Here is a 20,369-nt window from a genome sequence, read left to right as displayed (position 1 = left end):
ATGGAAACCTTTATGTTTAAAACATATGACTACTTTGTAGAACCCTTGAGTACGCGACGAAATTTTTTTTCTGTCAGAATGGGGTGTAATTATGGTGCGTCTGCGTGCGTGCAACGCACTATAAAGGCATCTTCTATTCCGTAGGCGTGATGTGACGTGATGCGACGTGATGGCAAAACGAGCTATCGCTAAAAGAAAGTGCTCAGTAGAAACCTTGCTCTCGTTTACCTTGACTAGTATCACTCGCGAAGGGTGGCGCGTGGTAGTTGGTGGTGGTACGTGATGATGGTTGATGTGTTGGTGGGCGGTGGTTGCGTGGAGGGTTGGGGTGGTAGTAGTGGTTGCGGGCTTTGTTAAGGGAGCGGTTCTTTCTCTTTTTCTTTCTCTCTCTTTCTCTTTTTCGACGGCGGAGGCGAGAGGGAGGGGCGGCGATGGCAGTCTACAGAGAGGGATTCGAGAAGTAGCCGGCACGATGAGCCGCCGACAGGCTGAAGGAATAAGGATGATCGCTACCGCGGCGAGCCGTGAGGTCGCGACGCCCCAGGTGCTGGTCGGGGAAGGGTAGCGCGAGTAGCGTATACCAACGCGAGGGCATTCCGGTGTCGCCCCTCCCAAGGCCACCACTACCGCCACCCCTCAGCGCACCAACCCCACCGAGCCCCCTGCGGCGCCTTCCTCTGACGCTGCCGTTGCCGCTAACCACCGCAACGCATAAATGGACTCAGTGTTAATCGTCGTCGTGGCGGACAAGACAATCTACGGGACTCGCGCGCATCTCTCTTACGTTACATGTTAGGTCTCGCAATGTGTTTACACCAGTGTTTCTCAACTTTTCCTTCAGTCATGGCCACTTTCCGAATAATTTTTATTTTAATCATTGGTCCTCGTAGTCATTGTCAATTGGCAAAGAAAATTTTTGCTACTTCGTTAAAAAATTTACTATGACTTTTGCTATTTTGTCTTTTACTTCACTTATATGTACATACAAAATGTGCCGTAGATCTTCGAGTAGCCATGATTCACGAAGATTCACTTTGAGAACCATTGGTTTAATGAACAATAATAAATTAAATAAAATTATTACGAATCAATCAAGGAAAAAATAGGTCTCCTTGCAAAGCATAATCTATGTTTAAAGTAAGTTTGGGCTAAATTACAGGAAGCTTATGATCAATGAATGAAGGGGCGAAAGGGGCGTACTGTTATTTCTGCACGATTTTATCCACGATAGTATTGCGGAATGTTAGAAAATTCGTTATTTAAGAAACATGTACACGCGACTTCATCGCACAAGCGAAATCATCCTCTATGAGAGGAGAAATACAATACAGCATGTATGTACGTATTACAAGTTAGGAAAAAGATAGAGTGGTAAACGAATAGAAGATAGAAAATAGATCAAACAAATACAAAGTAAGCATTACAATGTACAATCCGGTCGAACATCGTCTATGTATATCAGAGTGCGTTATATCATTAGAGACAGTAAAGATTCGCGGAAATGGAGGCGCGGGCAATAATCCTCGAAATTGGATAATCACTCAAGATGGCTCGATAAGACATTATTTTTTACCTGCGTATGAGTATCACCACTGTTGTGATCACCGCGGCGAGAAACACAAAGCCGCCGAACACTCCTAGGGCGATCACAGCACCTAGATTCAACTTGGCTTGATGAGCGCCGCTAGGCTGCTCATCTACCCGGAAGGGGCCGGAAGGTTCCGGTACGCCTGCGCCGATCCCCGCTTGAGCATGATCCACACCGCTTCCGGAGATCTCGTTGTCTTGCGGATGATCGCTACCGGCGTCGTTGAGTACCGATGAAGGTAACGTGGGTTTGTTTAGGTTAACGCTCGGTCTCTTCGAGATAGTCTCCCTCACTGTAGCTGGAAGTTCCGCGGTATTAGGCACTCTTCTAGTTGGCAACGAAGTTGTGCTAGTAGTGGTTGTTGCCGCGCTCGTCGTGGTCCTAATCCTCGGGGTGAGATACGGCCGGACTTTCGGTGTCGATGACCGTATCGTCGCTCGGGTAGAAGTGCTCACGGTTGTCCGTGATTCCTCTGACAGGAAAGAGTTCGTATATTAAATATACATTATATCATATATCATTATCTTCATTATAAAATTAAATACCTATGCAAGTGGGTGCGACATGATCGTACAATCCGGTAGCTAAGCAGAGTATTTGCCGGAAACCAACAAGCCGGTAACCCTTCTCGCACGTGTAGGTGACGATGCTACCAACTAACAGACTTCGATTGAAGTTATTCTTCAATGGGACACTTTCACTCTCGTCGATCTCATCTATTTGGATATAACTGTGCGCGACTATAGCCGGTGGGTCGCAAAGAATCGGCTCACATCGCGGCGGTGGTCCATTCCAACGTTCGTCGATATCACAAGTCAATCGGGCGCGTCCTGCGATTACAAAAATCAGCTTTATAAATGTTTTTTTTTTATATATATATATATAAGACGTTCGCTAAGTCTCTTTTGAACACACTGTGCATAATTAAGGATATCGAGTTGCGGTTAACTCGATAATGCTTACCAGTCATCTCGTATCCCTCTTCGCAGGAGTAAAGTACTTGGCTGAGATAATTGACGGTATTATTGATAAGCGTATATCCACCGTGTTTTATGCTTGCAGGATAGCCGCATTCAATACCTAAAACGACCAGAGCGCATTACGCTGTGAGTCACGCAATGATTTCGTCTCAGTACGGTTGTATAACAGTCATGTTCCTTACTTTTGCACACTGGCGGAAACTCGTTGTAGAAACCAGTGTCGAGGCAAGTACGGGTCGCTGGTCCAATCAGAAGGCTACCCACGTTACAACTGTATTCCACCGATGCCCCGACTTCGTATACGTTGCCGGGAGTGCTGCTTGACGTGGTAGTTACCGCCATCGTGGAGTTTGGCGGCTGCTCGGGTCTGCCGCAAGCTTGTGGTTCTAAAAAGAGCAAAACAGTATTTTTATTATCTTAATCAATAAAAATCATTTTTAATAAGATAATATATGTAAGCTTAATAGTGAAATATTGAATGTAAATAACAATGGATTGGTAAAAGAATTTAAATACAAACAAGAGATATGAATTTAAAAAAAAAAAAGATTTGTTTTAGGAAAATTTAATCGATCAAAAAATTGCAACTAAAGTTCCTTCACTAGAATTTTCTATTTCTCGATATACGAGCTTCATCATTTTGGATTTTCATGTAATATGTTATTTTAAAATCAAATGCTACAAAAAAAGCTTTTATCGTACATTGTATGGTTTTATCATTTGATTAAACATAGATATAAGATCTAAAGCATAGCTTAAAAGATATAAGACTATGAACGTATCGCAAGGAAGATGATACTTACGATGCTGACAGATGAAATTAAGTCGCGCTGTGCAAGGTGTATCGGACCAAAGCCAACCTCTACTACCATCGTACCGAGCACAGTCCTCTTCAGTGCCCTGCGGTAAGCTCCAAAACGAAACAGACACTTCCTCGCCGCTTCCGGTCCACCTCCACAACGTCCGATCTTTCTGATCCCTAACTGCGCCCATCCAATATTGGCTGGATGTGTCGCTCCTTTATCGATGATCAAATAAAATTTCTTATTATTTTTCAAATCTAATTTTAATTATTTATTTAATTTTTTTATTTAATCTTTTATTTTCCACGAAAAATATATTCTCTAACATATTATTATTAACAAGTAAGAATTTTTTTAACTCTTAATTTATATATATGCGCATATTATGACATATTTTTATAGATTTTCTCTATATTAGTTATATGTAAATTGTTCAAATAATTAATTGTTGAATTTGTTATACATCAATGTTTTCATTAGTTAAATATTAAATAATTATAATGCTTCATAAATATACACATTTAAATTAAATCTTATTTCTAAACCATTATAAATTTTCTTCAATGTGTAAATATAATAAAAGAAAGTATATTTTAAATTATTCGATAATGATCGATTATGCATACAATATATGAATTATTGATTTTAAAAATAGCTTTATGTCCCGAAAGTTCTGAAAAACGAGTTTATGTAGAAATGTTTCCATATCAGCTAATTCTATTAATGCTACTGAATGTATCTTTATATGTTTCTTGAAAAAATAATATTTTAGAATATACTTTTTCAAAATGACTAATCCTTTTAAATGATTTGCGTCGTGTTACCTGTGCCGTCTCCATAGCTCCCACGAGATGAATCCTTGTAGAGCAGGATTGCTTTCATCCACGAGGGTGCCGCCTCGTGAGCGACAGAAGGCCAAAGCCTCTCTGAATATCAGCGGGTGACGATTGTAAAATATATAACACTTGCCATTGTAAGTTGCCGTTGATCCTGGTGGCTGATCGCGGAATTGAGGACATCTTTCGATCGGCAAGGCCTGAATTCAGTTTTCACGTAATAAATCGCCATTGTACGAAAGAAGAGAGAAAAATGGATTTTTTTTCAGAGCCTGAATTGTAATTTTAATTGTTTTATTATACAATTTCTGTGAATATACCTGATCGGTGTAGACGAACGCCTCGCACAAAGACAGCTGCACGAGAATATCGCTGGATGATGCAGTTTCTAGATGCACCGAGACAAAAGCACCGGGCATCGGCGGATTGCAAGGTAAGAAAAGGGGCTGTCCTTCCTCTAGAGTTCCGGTGAATCGATTGCAAATGGGATTCGTTCCTAAATCTGGTCGATTATTACCGACTCGAACGATGATAGTGCCGGGAACATCATCGCCTACAAATCGATTAACGATTTACTTGTTAAAGCTCATTGCCAACTTTAATTGTAGCATTTTAATTTTATCTCGAGTATTTTAAATGCTATAAAAGATATCGTCGCAAATTATTTATATATTATATGGTAAAATACACTGGTGCGGATTATTTTTTGAATCAAAATAAAAATAAGTTAACGGAAACGTTTCACTAAAGGAGAATTCAAAAAATTATAGATTAAACGATAATCATAATTATTACAAGTTTATTCATAGACTATCCGTGTCTACACGATTAAACATTCATGATATAGAAGCTTAATCTGTGTCAGTGTTATAATAGTATGCAACTAATACTTATTAGATTTAAATTAAAAAACTTCTCGTTAGATGAAACATGACTTTCAAATAATATTGTGTAAGGGAGAGCAGCTTATGTGTGTAGTGATGGTGATGATATACAACTTATAGTTCTAGTTTTATTTCGTTATTCGTTATTTGTGTCATAATTTTCTATTTAAATGTCTACATATATACCTATATATCTATAGTCATTAATTAATAAATGATAAATTCATCTTTATCTCACTCTGTGTATAAGCTTAAGATATAAATTGCTACCAACGTATTTTTATACTTATATGATTTTTTCTTATTTTGTAATTATATACAATTATATCTTTTTTAATACATTTATATTGGAACATCTAATCACAGATAGATAGAACTTTAATAAAATTGCCTTAAAAGTAACTAAGACGTGAGATTTCAATTAATTAAGTATAATTAATTTTACATCTCCTTTCATTTTTTAATTGAATTCTATTTTTTATGTGTTCTAATGACAGTCTATAAGTAGAAATAATATGATATGTTATAGAAACCGGATGAGAGAGATATCGTACAAAACGATATATGTACTTTTATACCGTCAAAATAGATTTTAATCACACTGTATTTACTCGAAGTAATGTAAATCGAGAACCATTGGTTTGATAGAGACTTTTATTTATGGTTTAATTTAAAGGGTAGATTTCACGCGTGCAGCGGCTATCGTAAATATAGTATTTGGGCAGATAAAATCATCTCGTGCAATCCGGCGCGCGAGCGCTATATCTTCTGACCCAGAAAATATCCCGACTGTGACCGACTATGGACAATCGTCCGTCTGCCTGTTTATAGTTGTAAATCGCGCAATTACTAACTTTTCATGTTTTGTTCCTGCAATCATGAATACAGATTTGAACTAGCGCGACAGTCTCTCGTTCGGTAAAACTCGCATTAAAAGATACGTACACGCGGCACGTACGTACAAAACTTTCTTATTGCACGTGCGAGCCGCTATTCTCGCCTCTAATGAGTGCGTGAACATGTAGCGCATGAGCGAAGGGGGAGCAATGTAAGATAAAAGAGAAACTCTAACATCGGGAACAAATTAAGGAACTATCGTGTTTTTCGCCAAGTGTCACGCATAGCAAAGAAGCGAAAAAAGTCCGTACATCTATAAAAAAACACTATCTTATTAATCATGATTATTGGTTGCTAATTACGCCCATTAATTATTAATTTGATCATACATTTTATCCAGCTCTATTCTTCACTATGGTATTTCGTGTTATAGATGTGCATTGGTCGTCAAAATTTTTTCAGGAACTCAATTCTAATTTTTTTTTTTTGGTTAAAATTTAATAGAAAAGTAAAACTTAATCAGGAAACTATTTTTCGCTAAAATGCATAAAGTTTTGTTTTTTATTTGTATCGATAACACTTAATTCAGCAAAATTTCTTGCATTTTAATCGCTTAAAAAATATTAATATTTTAAAATTTTCAAAGAAAAAAAGAGCGTCACTCAGATACGCCTATAAGAAGCGTCGTATATTCCGATATTATTTAATTTAATTTTTTAAATATATGTAGCTCATATTATATATGTAGCGAATGACAATGTAAACGTACATAAGCGTCAATAATGCACAAAAGGTGTACAAGAAATTTATTATCAAAATTGAACGATTCGATTCTTTTTCGCCGCTGAGGCATAACGTGAAAGTTGCTCTTTCGCGTAGAGGAATCGAATTGTAATACGCTGTCTGTTTAATTATACGTGGCCGGCTGAAGTCGGCACAAGAATTATCGTCAAGTATCTCGTCGGTGCTGGGCCGTGACTAAACAGCTGCTTGAGATGGGCCACATTATACCGGTCATTGTTCTCTATGCAGCCCGCGCGTATTTATCCGCGAGCATACAAAAGCCAATCGTCAAAATTATCGCACTTGAATAATTCATTTCCCCGAGAGATTATGCAGATTATCCGGCGGAATTTGCGCGAACGACACGGAAGTCGTTAACAATGATTACACCGAGATTAATACGGTATTAGATGTTCACTTTGCTCGCGTGATGATTACTCAAAGTTATCTTTATCGCTTTCAGATACGTAATTAAGCGGGATCTTGTTAATATACCGGGTAAGAGACTCGCCAAAGGATGGAAATGTTTTTACTCTGAAAGGAACGACCGCTAGAAACATTTTTCCAGGAAATGCAATGAAACATTCTTGAGTCCTGTCCCGTTTGCGCGAATAACATGTCTTCAGTGTGCCGACGATGCCATTATTATCAGTCGTTTAACGGTGAAAGTTTACCCTCGTTCAACTAGATGACATGAAGCGAATAAACTTTCGAAATGACAACACGAGTTTTTAAACGTCGTTTAAAAGAGATCAATTAATGAAGAAGAAAATCAAAATTTTCGAAATTTTATCGAATTTTAGCGAAAGTTTCGTGCTTTTAACGTTGCATCAAAAACCCTCTTCTTTCTGTATATTTGTAATTAAATATTTAATTACGTATAAATATTATACGTATTTTTTCATATACATTATTGTACGCATAATGCATCAACAGATATTATTAAAATAACTATTGAATTCACTTTTAAAAGAAGGAAGTTGTCAAAATGATGAGATGTGATTAGTTTTGAAGTTGAATATCCGCGGTAATTTTCAGTTGATTGATGATAGAGTTCGCGTTTCTTAATAAAACGCTGCTGAAAAATGTATGCGGCGCGTATTGCGGGAGACGTATCGCGATGATTTTCTAACAATTGAAAGTGGAAAGACTCTCACTTTCATCGTGAAAGAGTTTCTAAACGATCTCGCATGCAAGCCCGGGCCTTTGACCGGGTTGGAGAAAAGGGAAGGAAGTGCGAATTTAACGGCTCGCTTGTGAAACGTGATTTTTCCGCGACTCCGTCATCCGTGGACAAGACTCTCGAGCGCGATTTACTTTAACTATCGAAAGCATCACCGGCTCTAGCCTCAGGCGATTTATCGTCCACAATCATAATTTCAGATCGAGTAGTCGTTGAAGCATCAATTTCTTCGAGAATAGATCGCGTCGAGATTTATCACGACCCCAAAACGCGAATAGCTAGTGTAGCATTAAGTAGTTTAATTAAATAATTTAGTAGAGAGTTTAGTTTAATTTATCTATCAAAGAACTACATGTAAAATTTTAAATTATATCTTTTTTTAAACAAAAAGCAAGTTTCAAGAACTAAAAGAAAGCAGAAAGGGAGAGATGCAGCACTGCTATTAGTGTCATCTATATATCTATATTTATATGATTTTCAAGTAGATATCACATAAAAATAAGTTGCTCACTTATAATTTACGTCTGATCTATCATGTTTCATGCAGAGATGGATAACGTCAGACTTCATGCTCAGCTTGTTTTGCATTCGCACTCACTTCTGCGCTGAACAACGCAATCGTAAATTCATCTCGCCGGTAGGAATTACTTCATGTAATTACCGGTGATGCTTATTTATCGATAGAAAGTCGAGAAAACGCTTCATGGAAACGAAAGTACCGGATGACGGACGAGATATTTACGGTATCGCGGGAATTCTATCTCAACAATAAGCCTCGCATTAAAATTCATAATGAGAGACTTTATCTTGACCGCGTTTATCAGCAACAACGTTCATTACAAAACATATCATTTTGTAGCAAATTACAATGCGCGAATAGCACTTTACCGCCGTTTTTAATCGATTTTTTATCGATTCCATCGAAGAGACATAATATCATAATGAGTGTCGGTTTCAATATCCTCGAAAAGAATATCGTGAAGGAAACAGACGCTATACGATTTGATAAACTCATAAAACCATTATATATACGGCAAATGTTCAATTATCGTTGTCATCGAATGATCTCTTTCTTACAATCATTTACCATTTTTTTCATACGCTCAATAATAGATTTTTTAATTCTGTCGCAAATTGTCTCGCTGAAAAGAAACCATTGATTTGTCTGAAGCTATAATTAGAAATAGAGCGAATTCTTACTTAAAGACTGCGAATATTAATTTCCCAGTTGATTGTTTTCTTAATCACCGCTTCATCCAGCATTAAAATTTCTTAATACTAACACATCGATTATTGTATTTTCAATACGTGTTTAACGCTAAATCTAACTATTATTATATATAAAGGGTATAAAAAATATTTTATGAATTAAACCTTCTTTTCTTTAAACGGATTACCTAAGATTATTTGCTTATAATTTGTTTAAATTTATAAGTAGTTAAAATAATAAATATTTTTATGAAATACGCATTAGATAAGCATATTAAATGTTGAATACGACGAACGGAGTTTAAAAATATTTCCTATAATTTGCGAAGTCTTTTATTGCATAAAACAGTAAATTCTCGCAAGCGGCGGAGCGCGAAGAAATATACGGTATTACTTACCGCAGCAAGGTTTGCCAAAGTCCAGTCGCACCAGCTGAACCATATACGGTTCCAATAGGTTCACGTACCACCATGGTCTACGCTCGGGCCTCGTTAGGGTGCAGGTTTGCGGCGTGTAAATCTGACCGCTGCTTCCGTCAACGGCGCGTTGCGGAATTCCGCCCTCCGCGCTGCTGGACTGCATGGGAGCCTTACCACCAGCCACGTTCAGAACTGCGATGAATAATTAATACAATTGATCATCGTGCGTGTTAAAATTGGTGCGAAGTCGGCTATTTCCGTATGTGTGTCGGAAGGTAATTAAACTTTTTCACGCAACGATTGCCGTGAATAAATTCTGTGAGATTAAATATAAAGAGGGACGATAGCATTCTGCGAACTTCCTCATTTTCAAATGCATAATAAAATCCTTCACGAAAGAATATTGAGCACCGTTAACAAAAAGTTGAAAAGTCTTCTCCATATTTTTAACGCGTAACGTTTTGATTAACGAAAAAGATAAATGATAAGTATAAAGTTGACATTTATTATACTGATAATTATTATAAATTATTATTCCTTTTTCTAGCAAACTATTCAAGATACAAAGTGCTCGATTAAAGTTCTGCTTAACAAACACATTGTAATAAAAGACATGAGATTACATTACGCACGATTGAAATATATTAGCCGTTGATTTAACATAAGGACAGCGTGATTATAAAGCAGAAAGGGACGCGACAGATGATTGTACTGGACACGCATGCATCTACGTGTATGCAACGTGTTAGCTTTATTTCTTTTTTCACGTGGAGCGCATACCTCGATGATGCAATGATAATTCTCTGTGAGAAAATTTCTGTAACTCATTGCCATATCTGTCCGATAAAAAGAAGGTCGGCCACCACCGCCGCCGCCGCCGCCGCCGCACGGGTGAATAGCCGTATGGCACGCAGATGCAGACAACGAGCATCGCCGTGGCCGCCAAGTTTTGTGTGTGCAGTAAATGCCGCACATTCGCGAACAAGTTGTTGGCCTTGCGGTAGTTTTACTGTACCGTAACGTGAGAATTTTATTGGTGTTAATACGCCGATGCCGCGGTCTTCGATACGCATTGCCTTGGCACTTGTCTTAATTGTGTCTAATCAAAATCCGATTTAGCGACCGATAAGAGATTCATTCTTCTTTGTAATAGAACTGAGCGCGTTGCGAGAGTTTTACATAGGATAATGATACTTGGCTTCTTTCATAAATAAGTCATTTAATGATTTAGTATCAGCGCGTTTTATTCGACGGTCACTTTACATCGTTATATACGTAAACGTCATTCAATAAGCAATCTATAAATATCTGTACTAGGAGAAAATAAAAAAAGTATTATGTACAAGATGTGTGGATGGGATATCTAATTTAATTATCATTGCAAAATATTTCTCGATTACTTGTGTTGGAAGTACGCAACATCAGAAACACAATGTGTTAATGAATTTCTCATGCATATGTAATATATTCTTCGTGGTCGCGTTGTTTTGAGATACCTCGACGTGTTTCTGCATGCAATCTGTTACCACGGCCCCAAAGTATCTCGCGGAATCTTGCGTGAAACAATTGAGAGATGCACAGACAATACGGTAAGCGCGTCGTATGCAGAAGACCGGTGCACGAACAAAGGATTGTCTGAAAGTCTTTTCATATATATGTACGTCGAGCACATCTCCAAGATAGTCTGATAATAAGCATTGGGAAATAGCGGTCAGGTTTATGTGGGAAGGTTAATCTTTAAACTTAATTGTATTCCGCGTCCCTCTGTAGAAGAAAGTTTAGTGGCCGTTAAAGAAATAAGAAAGTGTCAAGTTGCACAATTGATTGCAGATCAGCCAGTGATTGTTAAATTAGCGTTATTAATAATGGATTAGCATTATTAATAATGGATTGTCCAGATCTCCAGATTTATCCTTTTTATAATAAATCAAGATAAAATAATGCTATAAATTTTTTAATTTGAAATTTAAAAAATTTGCTTTTGTTACAAATATTCTAATTAAATGTACATGTATGTTATTCATGTATTGTAGCTTGAAGAATTAAAATATTCATCGACGCGTGCGTTCGCATCAGCATCTCTTTTGTACGATTACCTTAACGAAGCAATCATGATTCTATCAAGTAGGCGTAGATTTGACACATAAAACGATAATCAATGCATTCTCGACCTAAACCTACATACTGGCTAGCGCCCCCATGAAAGTCCACGCACGTTCCCACAAGACATATACGTATGTTAGCACGTGCCGTGCTTATCTCATAATTTACAGTTATTTCTTATACACGCAAACGCGAATGGTTTTTATGTTACCATATCGTTTCCGTCAGTATCGCGTAACGAGAAATACAGAGAACAGTCCAATAGCCGACATATTTCCGCCGCAAATAATCATAATCATATACAATATTGTCTTCTATTCTAAGATTAAATTATTTATTCCAAAAATTAATTCAATATTCAAATATTTATAAATTAATTTCTTAATTTATAAATTAATATTTATAAAGAGTTATATTAGTTTTATACAATAATTGAGAGAATTTCATAGAATATTAAAAGAAATATATGTAACTCAAGTCAAGAGAATGATAAACATAATATGAAGATCAAGATTTCAAAATTATTAACAATAAAAAATTGATTATAATCTTCAAAATATATTTTGTCCAAATAAATAAAAATGGTAAAAAGAATTTTAAATAAATGATAGAGAAAGAGAGGAAGAAAGAAAGAGAGAGAGGTACGTTATATTTTATTTCGACGAAGGAGTGGCACTATTTTATTTTCCATTATATGCAATATCGTAAGATGTAACGTCCATAAAGCTGCAAATTGCTATTTGCTTACGTCATGTCTATATGACTATTCCATTATTTTTCAATGTTAAGTTCCGACCATGTACGACTTTCCCAGTTTGATCATCGATGCTAAGTATACGTCGACATATACTACTAATCGTTCTCTACACATATCCTTGTATGCCATATTACTGTTATGATGAAAGAATATTAATAAAAATCAACAATGCAATAAAAATACATTCGTCCATAAAATTGCTAAGTTCATATAACTGTTTATAAAATAATAATAATAATAATAATAATAATAGAAGACTCTTTTTCCTCCTCTCTTCCTTTTCTTCCGTATCTTGCGCCTATTGAAATATACATTGCACGATTTAATGCAATCAGGAAGTTTTTTCTCTATTAAATACCGAAAAAGGAAATGTATAATCTTACTTTCGCAAAATGCCATTTATAAATTCTTAAAAAGTTGAAAAACAGATAATATTCTGCCGATAAGCATGGAGTTTATATCTGATTTAAAGTTTTATTATGTCATACACTAGAAAATAATGTTAATAGTGTTAATAGAGTAAATACTGTTCCTTTTCTTTTTTTTTAGTATGACACATCATCTCTTTAGTCTGAATTGTTTTTTCGCGTTAAATTCTGCGGTCTCTTTATACTTTTTATACATCTCCCTTGTGGCGACATCATTAACCGCAAATCAAGCTTGTTCGCAAATGAGTTCTCTATGAAATTATCGTGCACTTATCGTGGAAGGCGAACGAAAAGTACGCGTTTGAAAAGTCAAGTTCACGGACAGCTGCGCAAGTGGCAACTTGCTCTCGCGGTCGGTGGATCACGAGAAACTATTGCGACTGTCTTGGGTAGGCAATCGAGTAATTTCGCACAAACGTTGCTCGCGCCCACGTTTGCCTCACAATCCTCAAAACGACGACGAAAAGATATCCGCGAATATATAATGATTATTATTTTGTGCAAGAAATCCCGCGGCCATTACGTCATCAATTTGTTATACGATATTTCCCTTTGCTTCGAGAAATGAGTATAAAGATTACCACAGAAATGTGCAAGATTCTACTTTATCGAATGGTTGAACCTACACTATTATTCTCAATATAAATATCCAATAAAATTTGTGGATATTCTAATGCTAACAACTTTCAGATTTTTATGAATACACACAACATATATACATACAAATTTTTTAAAGATTGATGATAATTAGCAGTATTATCACGCGAAGGCAGAATCGAGTGCTTGAAAATATTTGGGTTAAGAAATCATTAACGATTTTTATATGAAGACCGAAGTTCGTAAATAGTTTCAAAGACTACGTTCCGCCTTTCTGGTCAAGACAGTTTCACTCACGTCTGTCTGTAAATATATATTTCGTGCATTAAATAAGTTCCTAAGTTCCTAGTTCCTAAGTGCTGGAAGATCACTTTTACCCTCATACAGCGACAATAGTTATTTTGAATGACATACTAATTAAACAGATCGCTCTTGTTTCTCTTTCTAATTCCAGTCAACCCGCCCACATATTCGCGTATATGAAAAATAATATAATATAATATAACTAAAGATATATTTTCAAAGTTTTATTAAATATTTCTCAGAATTGAAAAGACGAAAAAAAAAATATTGGTTTAATCTCATTTTGCCATAATCACGCATACTTTCGTAACAATTTGTTCCAGTAACAACGTCGTTTAAATACATCTAAGACATTATGTGCGCATATTGATAATATATGCAAAAGAGAAACGAAAAAAGAGAAAGAGAGAAAAAGTCTGATAATGTGTGATACTTTGACTGCATACAAAAATTCAATTCCCGAATTTATACATATTTCATATTTATGCCATTTTATTTATCGATAAAATTACAATTTTTAATTTTTTTTTTTTTTTTTTTGAGAATTTGCTTTAAAAATAAAAGATTAAAAAATATAATACTATTTTTTATAATTTATAATAATTTGTATTATATATATATGGATGATTTGGCGATAATAAGAGCATTTCTCTTCGTTTTTTTTTTTCGCGTTTTCCTTATTTTACGTTACGAAGAGACAGTCCTCGCGATTGTCGGGGCGTGTCGATATTGTGTACTCGTAATCCACGCCGCGACCTACTTCCGCCCACGTCACGGCGCCACTTCTCCTGATCCTGGACCAGTTCGGTCTGTCATCGAGCTCGCGGAGCGTGGCCGTGAGATCTCATCGCGAACGATTCTTTCTAACCATGCTCTTTCACTTCGATACGTTTTGCATGAGAACACGTGCAGAAATTGTATTACTAATTGTAAGAGCAGGAACGACGTCGTGCATTTCCGGAAGTGAGCGCATTTTATTCAATCATGAGTTAATTGCATGACTTTCTGACGAAATAGAAATAGGGTCGGTTCACGGTTTACTTTACTTTTTCTCTGATTCTAATTCTACTTCTAAACGAAGATGAAAGGACAGTTAAACTTAACTGTTGGGGCAATAATAAATTTCGAAGTCTTTTTTAAAAAGAAAGAAGATTAAGATAATATTTCATTTATACTAACAATAATTTATATCATATTGATTGTTTCATTCTATTTAACAAATCAAACTGTCTTGCTTAGAATTTATTAATAAATTTGTAATGTGTGTAAATTTTTTTCAAGATATGAAAATTTCCAAAATATTTTCGATTTTAAATAATTAATATTCGCACTTGACTCATTATATTTTAAGAAAATATGTTTCTAGAACTAGTACATGCAAAAAGTAAAGATCTCATAAAAATTCAAATAAAAAAATATAAAAGTTATTTATTTTAAAAAAGAAAGATAAGAAGAAAATGCTTATAATGTAAGTTTTTTTTTCGAGAAATATTTTTTCCTTGATACATGGAAAAACACGAATTTCTAAGCAGCATATGATAAGTATTTGATCTGTTCTGTGGTTGGCACATTTAATCGAGAAGCGGTAGAAGAGGAATCGGTCACCTCATTCTTGAGATGATCGACCGCAAAAGTAGAAAACGCATTCCGCGTGATAAATAATACCTGTACATAGTATATATACATAGCATGTATTGAATACGAGGCATTCATTATTGCTCGGATATCTCGCCAGTGAGAAAAGCACAGATCTTAACATACACACGTACATATATAGAAAAACACACATGAGGTACTGTGTTTGTGAATGGTTCGCTATGAGCGCAGTAACTATCTTGTAGTCGATGAATTTCACTGACGTCGCGCAAAAAAAAATTAACATTCCATCTCGCGTAAAATAAATCACATATTTTTTCTAATTTAATCTATGATAAAAAAAAATAAAGAGGAATTTACAGTTGAAATAAGCGGTAGATAACGATAATAGAAGTGGCATCATATATCGTGTGTAAAGATGAAGGTATTTCTATATATCATATTTTATATATTATAGGTATATCATATTTTCATTTTATACGTAAATATATTCACTTGGGTAAATATATATTTCGTGCATTAAATAAGTTCCTAAGTTCCTAGTTCCTAAGTGCTGGAAGATCACTTTTACCCTCATACAGCGACAATAGTTATTTTGAATGACATACTAATTAAACAGATCGCTCTTGTTTCTCTTTCTAATTCCAGTCAACCCGCCCACATATTCGCGTATATGAAAAATAATATAATATAATATAACTAAAGATATATTTTCAAAGTTTTATTAAATATTTCTCAGAATTGAAAAGACGAAAAAAAAAATATTGGTTTAATCTCATTTTGCCATAATCACGCATACTTTCGTAACAATGATTTGAATGCGTTTTTCTCAACGATCGTATTGAATCACGCACGTCTAATTTCACGATATGAAATTGCCTCAAATACGTGCGCAAATTCTCGCGAAAGCTGTTAAGCTCCTCAAAAAGATTACACTCTCGATTATCTGCACGGTTCAATCTCTCATGACTAATTGCGCGATGTAATGCAACAAGTTTTCTGGCCGTTCATCGTGAGTGCATCGCACACGCTAGGCGAGCATGCTCTTTTCAACCTCTTCTCCATATCGAAGACACGCAATCTCATATCATCACGCACCGAGCGCATCAACCACGTACGATGCAAAGCGGATGTACGTTGCCTCATCGGATTGCCGCTGCCGTTTTCAAGCTGATGATTTCAATGGGCGGCGAGTCTCGTCGCCTTCTCGAGCAAAATGCTCAAATCACCGAGGCAATGTAACAATATGTTTTACATTATTCTAGATACGAAACAGGATCTTCCTTATATAACTGATATCGTCCCTTGCACAACGAAAGTGAACACAGGAAACCAGTTGTGAATACTTCGTTGCTTCGCTTTTTCCTGCGACGCGAATGAAAAACGTAGGTTTGGTCAAAGTACATATCCGTTGCCAGCGATTACGAAAGGTGTTGCAAAGTAAGATAAGTTTATAGACACGCGGAACGCTGTATAATAAACTCGTTTAATGTCTAGGAAGATGATTCATCAGCTTTTTAGTTTAATTCTAAATATCATAAAAAAGATTGACAGATCATACATTATATTATTTTCACTCCTAAAATTTAAATTGCAAAGAATCCTTTATTCTTGAGATTTTATAGTTCAGAAACTATATTAAATGAATTTTTCATTATTAATAATAGAAATCAATTCCGAAAATTTCAGGAATTTTACAACGCTGTATTTCTATAGCAATCGGGTTTTCTGCGTATAATGAATATAATAGAAGCGTCCAATCTTATATCTGAAAATGCAGAAACGCCCTTCCATATATACATACACATGCTAGCCCTGATTATATTATACCCTTCCGTCTCGTCACGTTTCACTGAACAGAAATAAACGCAGAAACATACACGCGTTTCGATAATAACCCATCATTATCACCACCCTGTCATTTACATGCACATGCGGCTGTCAGCGATTTCGAACAGAGCAAAGTACCGAGCTAGTCGCGAGAAAGCGAGGGATGTAAAACGCCGGTAAGATACGTAACGGAAGCGATAACGCAAGCTGCTCACATCCTGCGGCGGTCGCGCAATCGTCTAGGAAGTCATCGGCTATGCAGTCGTGTGTATTGCTCGCGGCCGGCATGATATGTGCCAATCCGAAAAGAGGAAGTAACTTTAACTAACTGACAATAACGAATTTCACTCGCCATTATTGCGTAATGGCATGTCATCGTTCGTTCTTCTTTCATCCCAAAAAAAGCTTTTTCCCTGGTTGAAAAGAATCTAGCGCATATTATATGTAATCGTGCGAGAAAGCTTTCTTTAATAAATTTTAATAAAAACGTGCGAGTATTTTTTCGATTTTTGCGAGTAATATTCACAGACATTTTTTCCTTAACTTTCATTAAAATCGTTAGATTTGTAAAAGAAGCAGAAATATATAAGTTTGTTTATCTACGAGAAATTTAAAATTTATAATATATATAAATCTTTGATTTCTCATCGGTAAAGATTTCAATATATGTATAGTTTATCAAAACAATTTGGAAATATTATGAAAATTTAATACCTCGTATGAATATTATATAATACATGTCTCATAAGTGTGATAAATTTCTATAAATCTTTAATTATAATATATAAAAAGATTTTTCTCCCCTCTCTCTTCTTTTTTCCTGCTTTTTTCTTTTACATATTTTGCATTTTCGATTATGTAAAGCATAATCGAATGCTTGTGAGACAATTTACACATTGCGTAAGAACCGCGCACATGAATCGCGTGCAAAACGCAAATCTCGAGCGTTTCTCATCGGATATACACAGGCGCGTCCTGAAATCAGTGAAATCGTCTAGCATCTCGCCTTGCATCGGTCTAGCAGCGGCAAAAGATGGATGCATCGAATGCAACGGAATTGTAGAAACGCATTGTAACTACACGCATGCACTTGGCAAAAGCGGACGTTGCAGCGCGAATGCAAGGGTCGTTGACTTTGGATGTAAGATATATGCAACTTGTTTGTGCTATCGTCGAATGTTGATATATGTTATTATTGTTTATGAAACAGCCAAAATTCTAATTGCTCGATTTATCGATATAAAGTTCAAAAATTAGAAGTAGCGAGACAGTTTGATTTGCGATGACATTAATACAGATATGAACCAATTATCGCGTATAAACATAAAGATTATTTTTATGTTTATCGCCTCAAAATTCGAACTCAGCAAAATTATATAGTTTTTATTGTATATAAATCTAATCTGTCTTATGTAATTTTATATTAATAGTTAATTTCAAGGCTACATAAGTCATGTTATACCGTGATAAATAATACCTGTACATAGTATATATACATAGCATGTATTGAATACGAGGCATTCATTATTGCTCGGATATCTCGCCAGTGAGAAAAGCACAGATCTTAACATACACACGTACATATATAGAAAAACACACATGAGGTACTGTGTTTGTGAATGGTTCGCTATGAGCGCAGTAACTATCTTGTAGTCGATGAATTTCACTGACGTCGCGCAAAAAAAAAATAACATTCCATCTCGCGTAAAATAAATCACATATTTTTTCTAATTTAATCTATGATAAAAAAAAATAAAGAGGAATTTACAGTTGAAATAAGCGGTAGATAACGATAATAGAAGTGGCATCATATATCGTGTGTAAAGATGAAGGTATTTCCGGAATTGATCGTACAAAAAACGGGGTAAATTCGTCCGATGCAATCCCAAGGACAAGCAGGAGTCTGGAGAGCCTGTACGAGGAATGCGCGTGAGATTGGGAAGGCCGCGGGCGCTTTTATAAGCCGGTAACAGGTTCAGAGTTAACGGTGCACTGCCCCCACCGACGCGCTTCGGCATGGCATTTCTTGTACCAGCATTGCTGGGCCTGCTCGGTCAAGGACACATGGAAGCAGGTCACTTGCCTCCCCGAAACATCGTGGATATAAATCCATATGTCATCGATCTCTATCGGCCGTTCGCGTTAAATGTAATTATACATAGAAAATCGAACAATTCCGCAGGCAACATATATGTATAATTACAAGAGATCCTTTCCTATTTACAGAGTATCCCAAACACTTTAGCAAGTCATGTTTTATTTAGGAATTTTCTGTTCAATTTGTGTATGAAATCGATTTTTTCTTTACGGAAACGTCGAAGAACTAACCGTTATTGAATTATATGCGATTAAAAATAAAAAACTGTTTAAAAATTAAATTTTATTCAAATTCCGATTTTAATTTATTTTAGTAGATTTGTAATTCGAAGATTATATATATAAAATAATATATGTGATGTTAAAAATCTCCACCGAAGATATTAATTCAAAATTGATTAAAGAATCCATAGATGAAAGGAGACTTTAGAGTTGAATATCCTTTAGTATAGAGGATTAATAATACTTGCGGTCAAGTATTCCTATTACGTCATTATTCCATTATATCATATCATGTACAGTTATCTCGCTAAATTATCATCGCTGTCTACAATCTATAACATCATGCATGCTGTAGATAAAATATTAATTTGACATTTCTATTTTTGATAACTTTACCGGTTTTCTATTTTTCAATTAAATATTTTTAATCAGATATTTTTTAAATTATTTTCAAGTAGAACATTCTTTTTTTAAGTCTTCTCCTCTCATACTTCTTATTTCGATACAGTTTATTCATTATAACTACCGCATTTTGATATTATGCTTAATGAAATATCAAATAAATAAATAAATTATATATAATTTGATCGAAGAAATATAAGTTTATATTTGAAATAATTACGGGCATCAAAATGTGTGTACTCACCGCAGAAAGGTACACCCTCCGGCGTCCACATTCCATCGGCTTGGCATTCTCTTCTTGCTGGGCCCAAGAGCTCGAATCCTCGTTCACAGAAATACGTAGCTACGGTGCCCATCGGAAACGTGGTATCCTTAAGAAGGGCATCTTCTTCGTCTATTACATCATCGATATCTGGATAGGTATGTCTTATGTAATTTTATATTAATAGTTAATTTCAAGGCTACATAAGTCATGTTATACCCCTATGGATTCTTAAGAAATCCCCTATCAT

At 35.6% G+C, this 20,369-nt stretch overlaps 1 protein-coding gene across 1 annotated transcript in view; it reads right to left on the bottom strand.

Annotated features, from left to right (window-relative positions):
* LOC115232863 overlaps window positions 1–20,369 on the bottom strand; it is a 22,782-nt gene extending 2,413 nt beyond the window's left edge. The window contains exons 1-10 of the mRNA XM_029803008.1: window positions 20,339–20,369; window positions 20,102–20,269; window positions 9,502–9,714; window positions 4,528–4,760; window positions 4,196–4,407; window positions 3,372–3,586; window positions 2,751–2,954; window positions 2,552–2,668; window positions 2,134–2,418; window positions 1,574–2,060 (exon numbers count right to left, since the gene is read on the bottom strand). Of these exons, the coding sequence (XP_029658868.1) occupies window positions 1,574–2,060; window positions 2,134–2,418; window positions 2,552–2,668; window positions 2,751–2,954; window positions 3,372–3,586; window positions 4,196–4,407; window positions 4,528–4,760; window positions 9,502–9,714; window positions 20,102–20,269; window positions 20,339–20,369 (2,165 nt within the window). The remainder of the gene's footprint in view (window positions 1–1,573; window positions 2,061–2,133; window positions 2,419–2,551; window positions 2,669–2,750; window positions 2,955–3,371; window positions 3,587–4,195; window positions 4,408–4,527; window positions 4,761–9,501; window positions 9,715–20,101; window positions 20,270–20,338) is intronic.

Source organism: Formica exsecta, unplaced genomic scaffold, assembly GCF_003651465.1.
Source record: "Formica exsecta isolate Colony F162 unplaced genomic scaffold, ASM365146v1 scaffold15, whole genome shotgun sequence".
NCBI classification, from domain to species: Eukaryota; Metazoa; Arthropoda; class Insecta; order Hymenoptera; family Formicidae; genus Formica; species Formica exsecta.
This window is presented reverse-complemented; position numbering and strand designations above follow the sequence as displayed.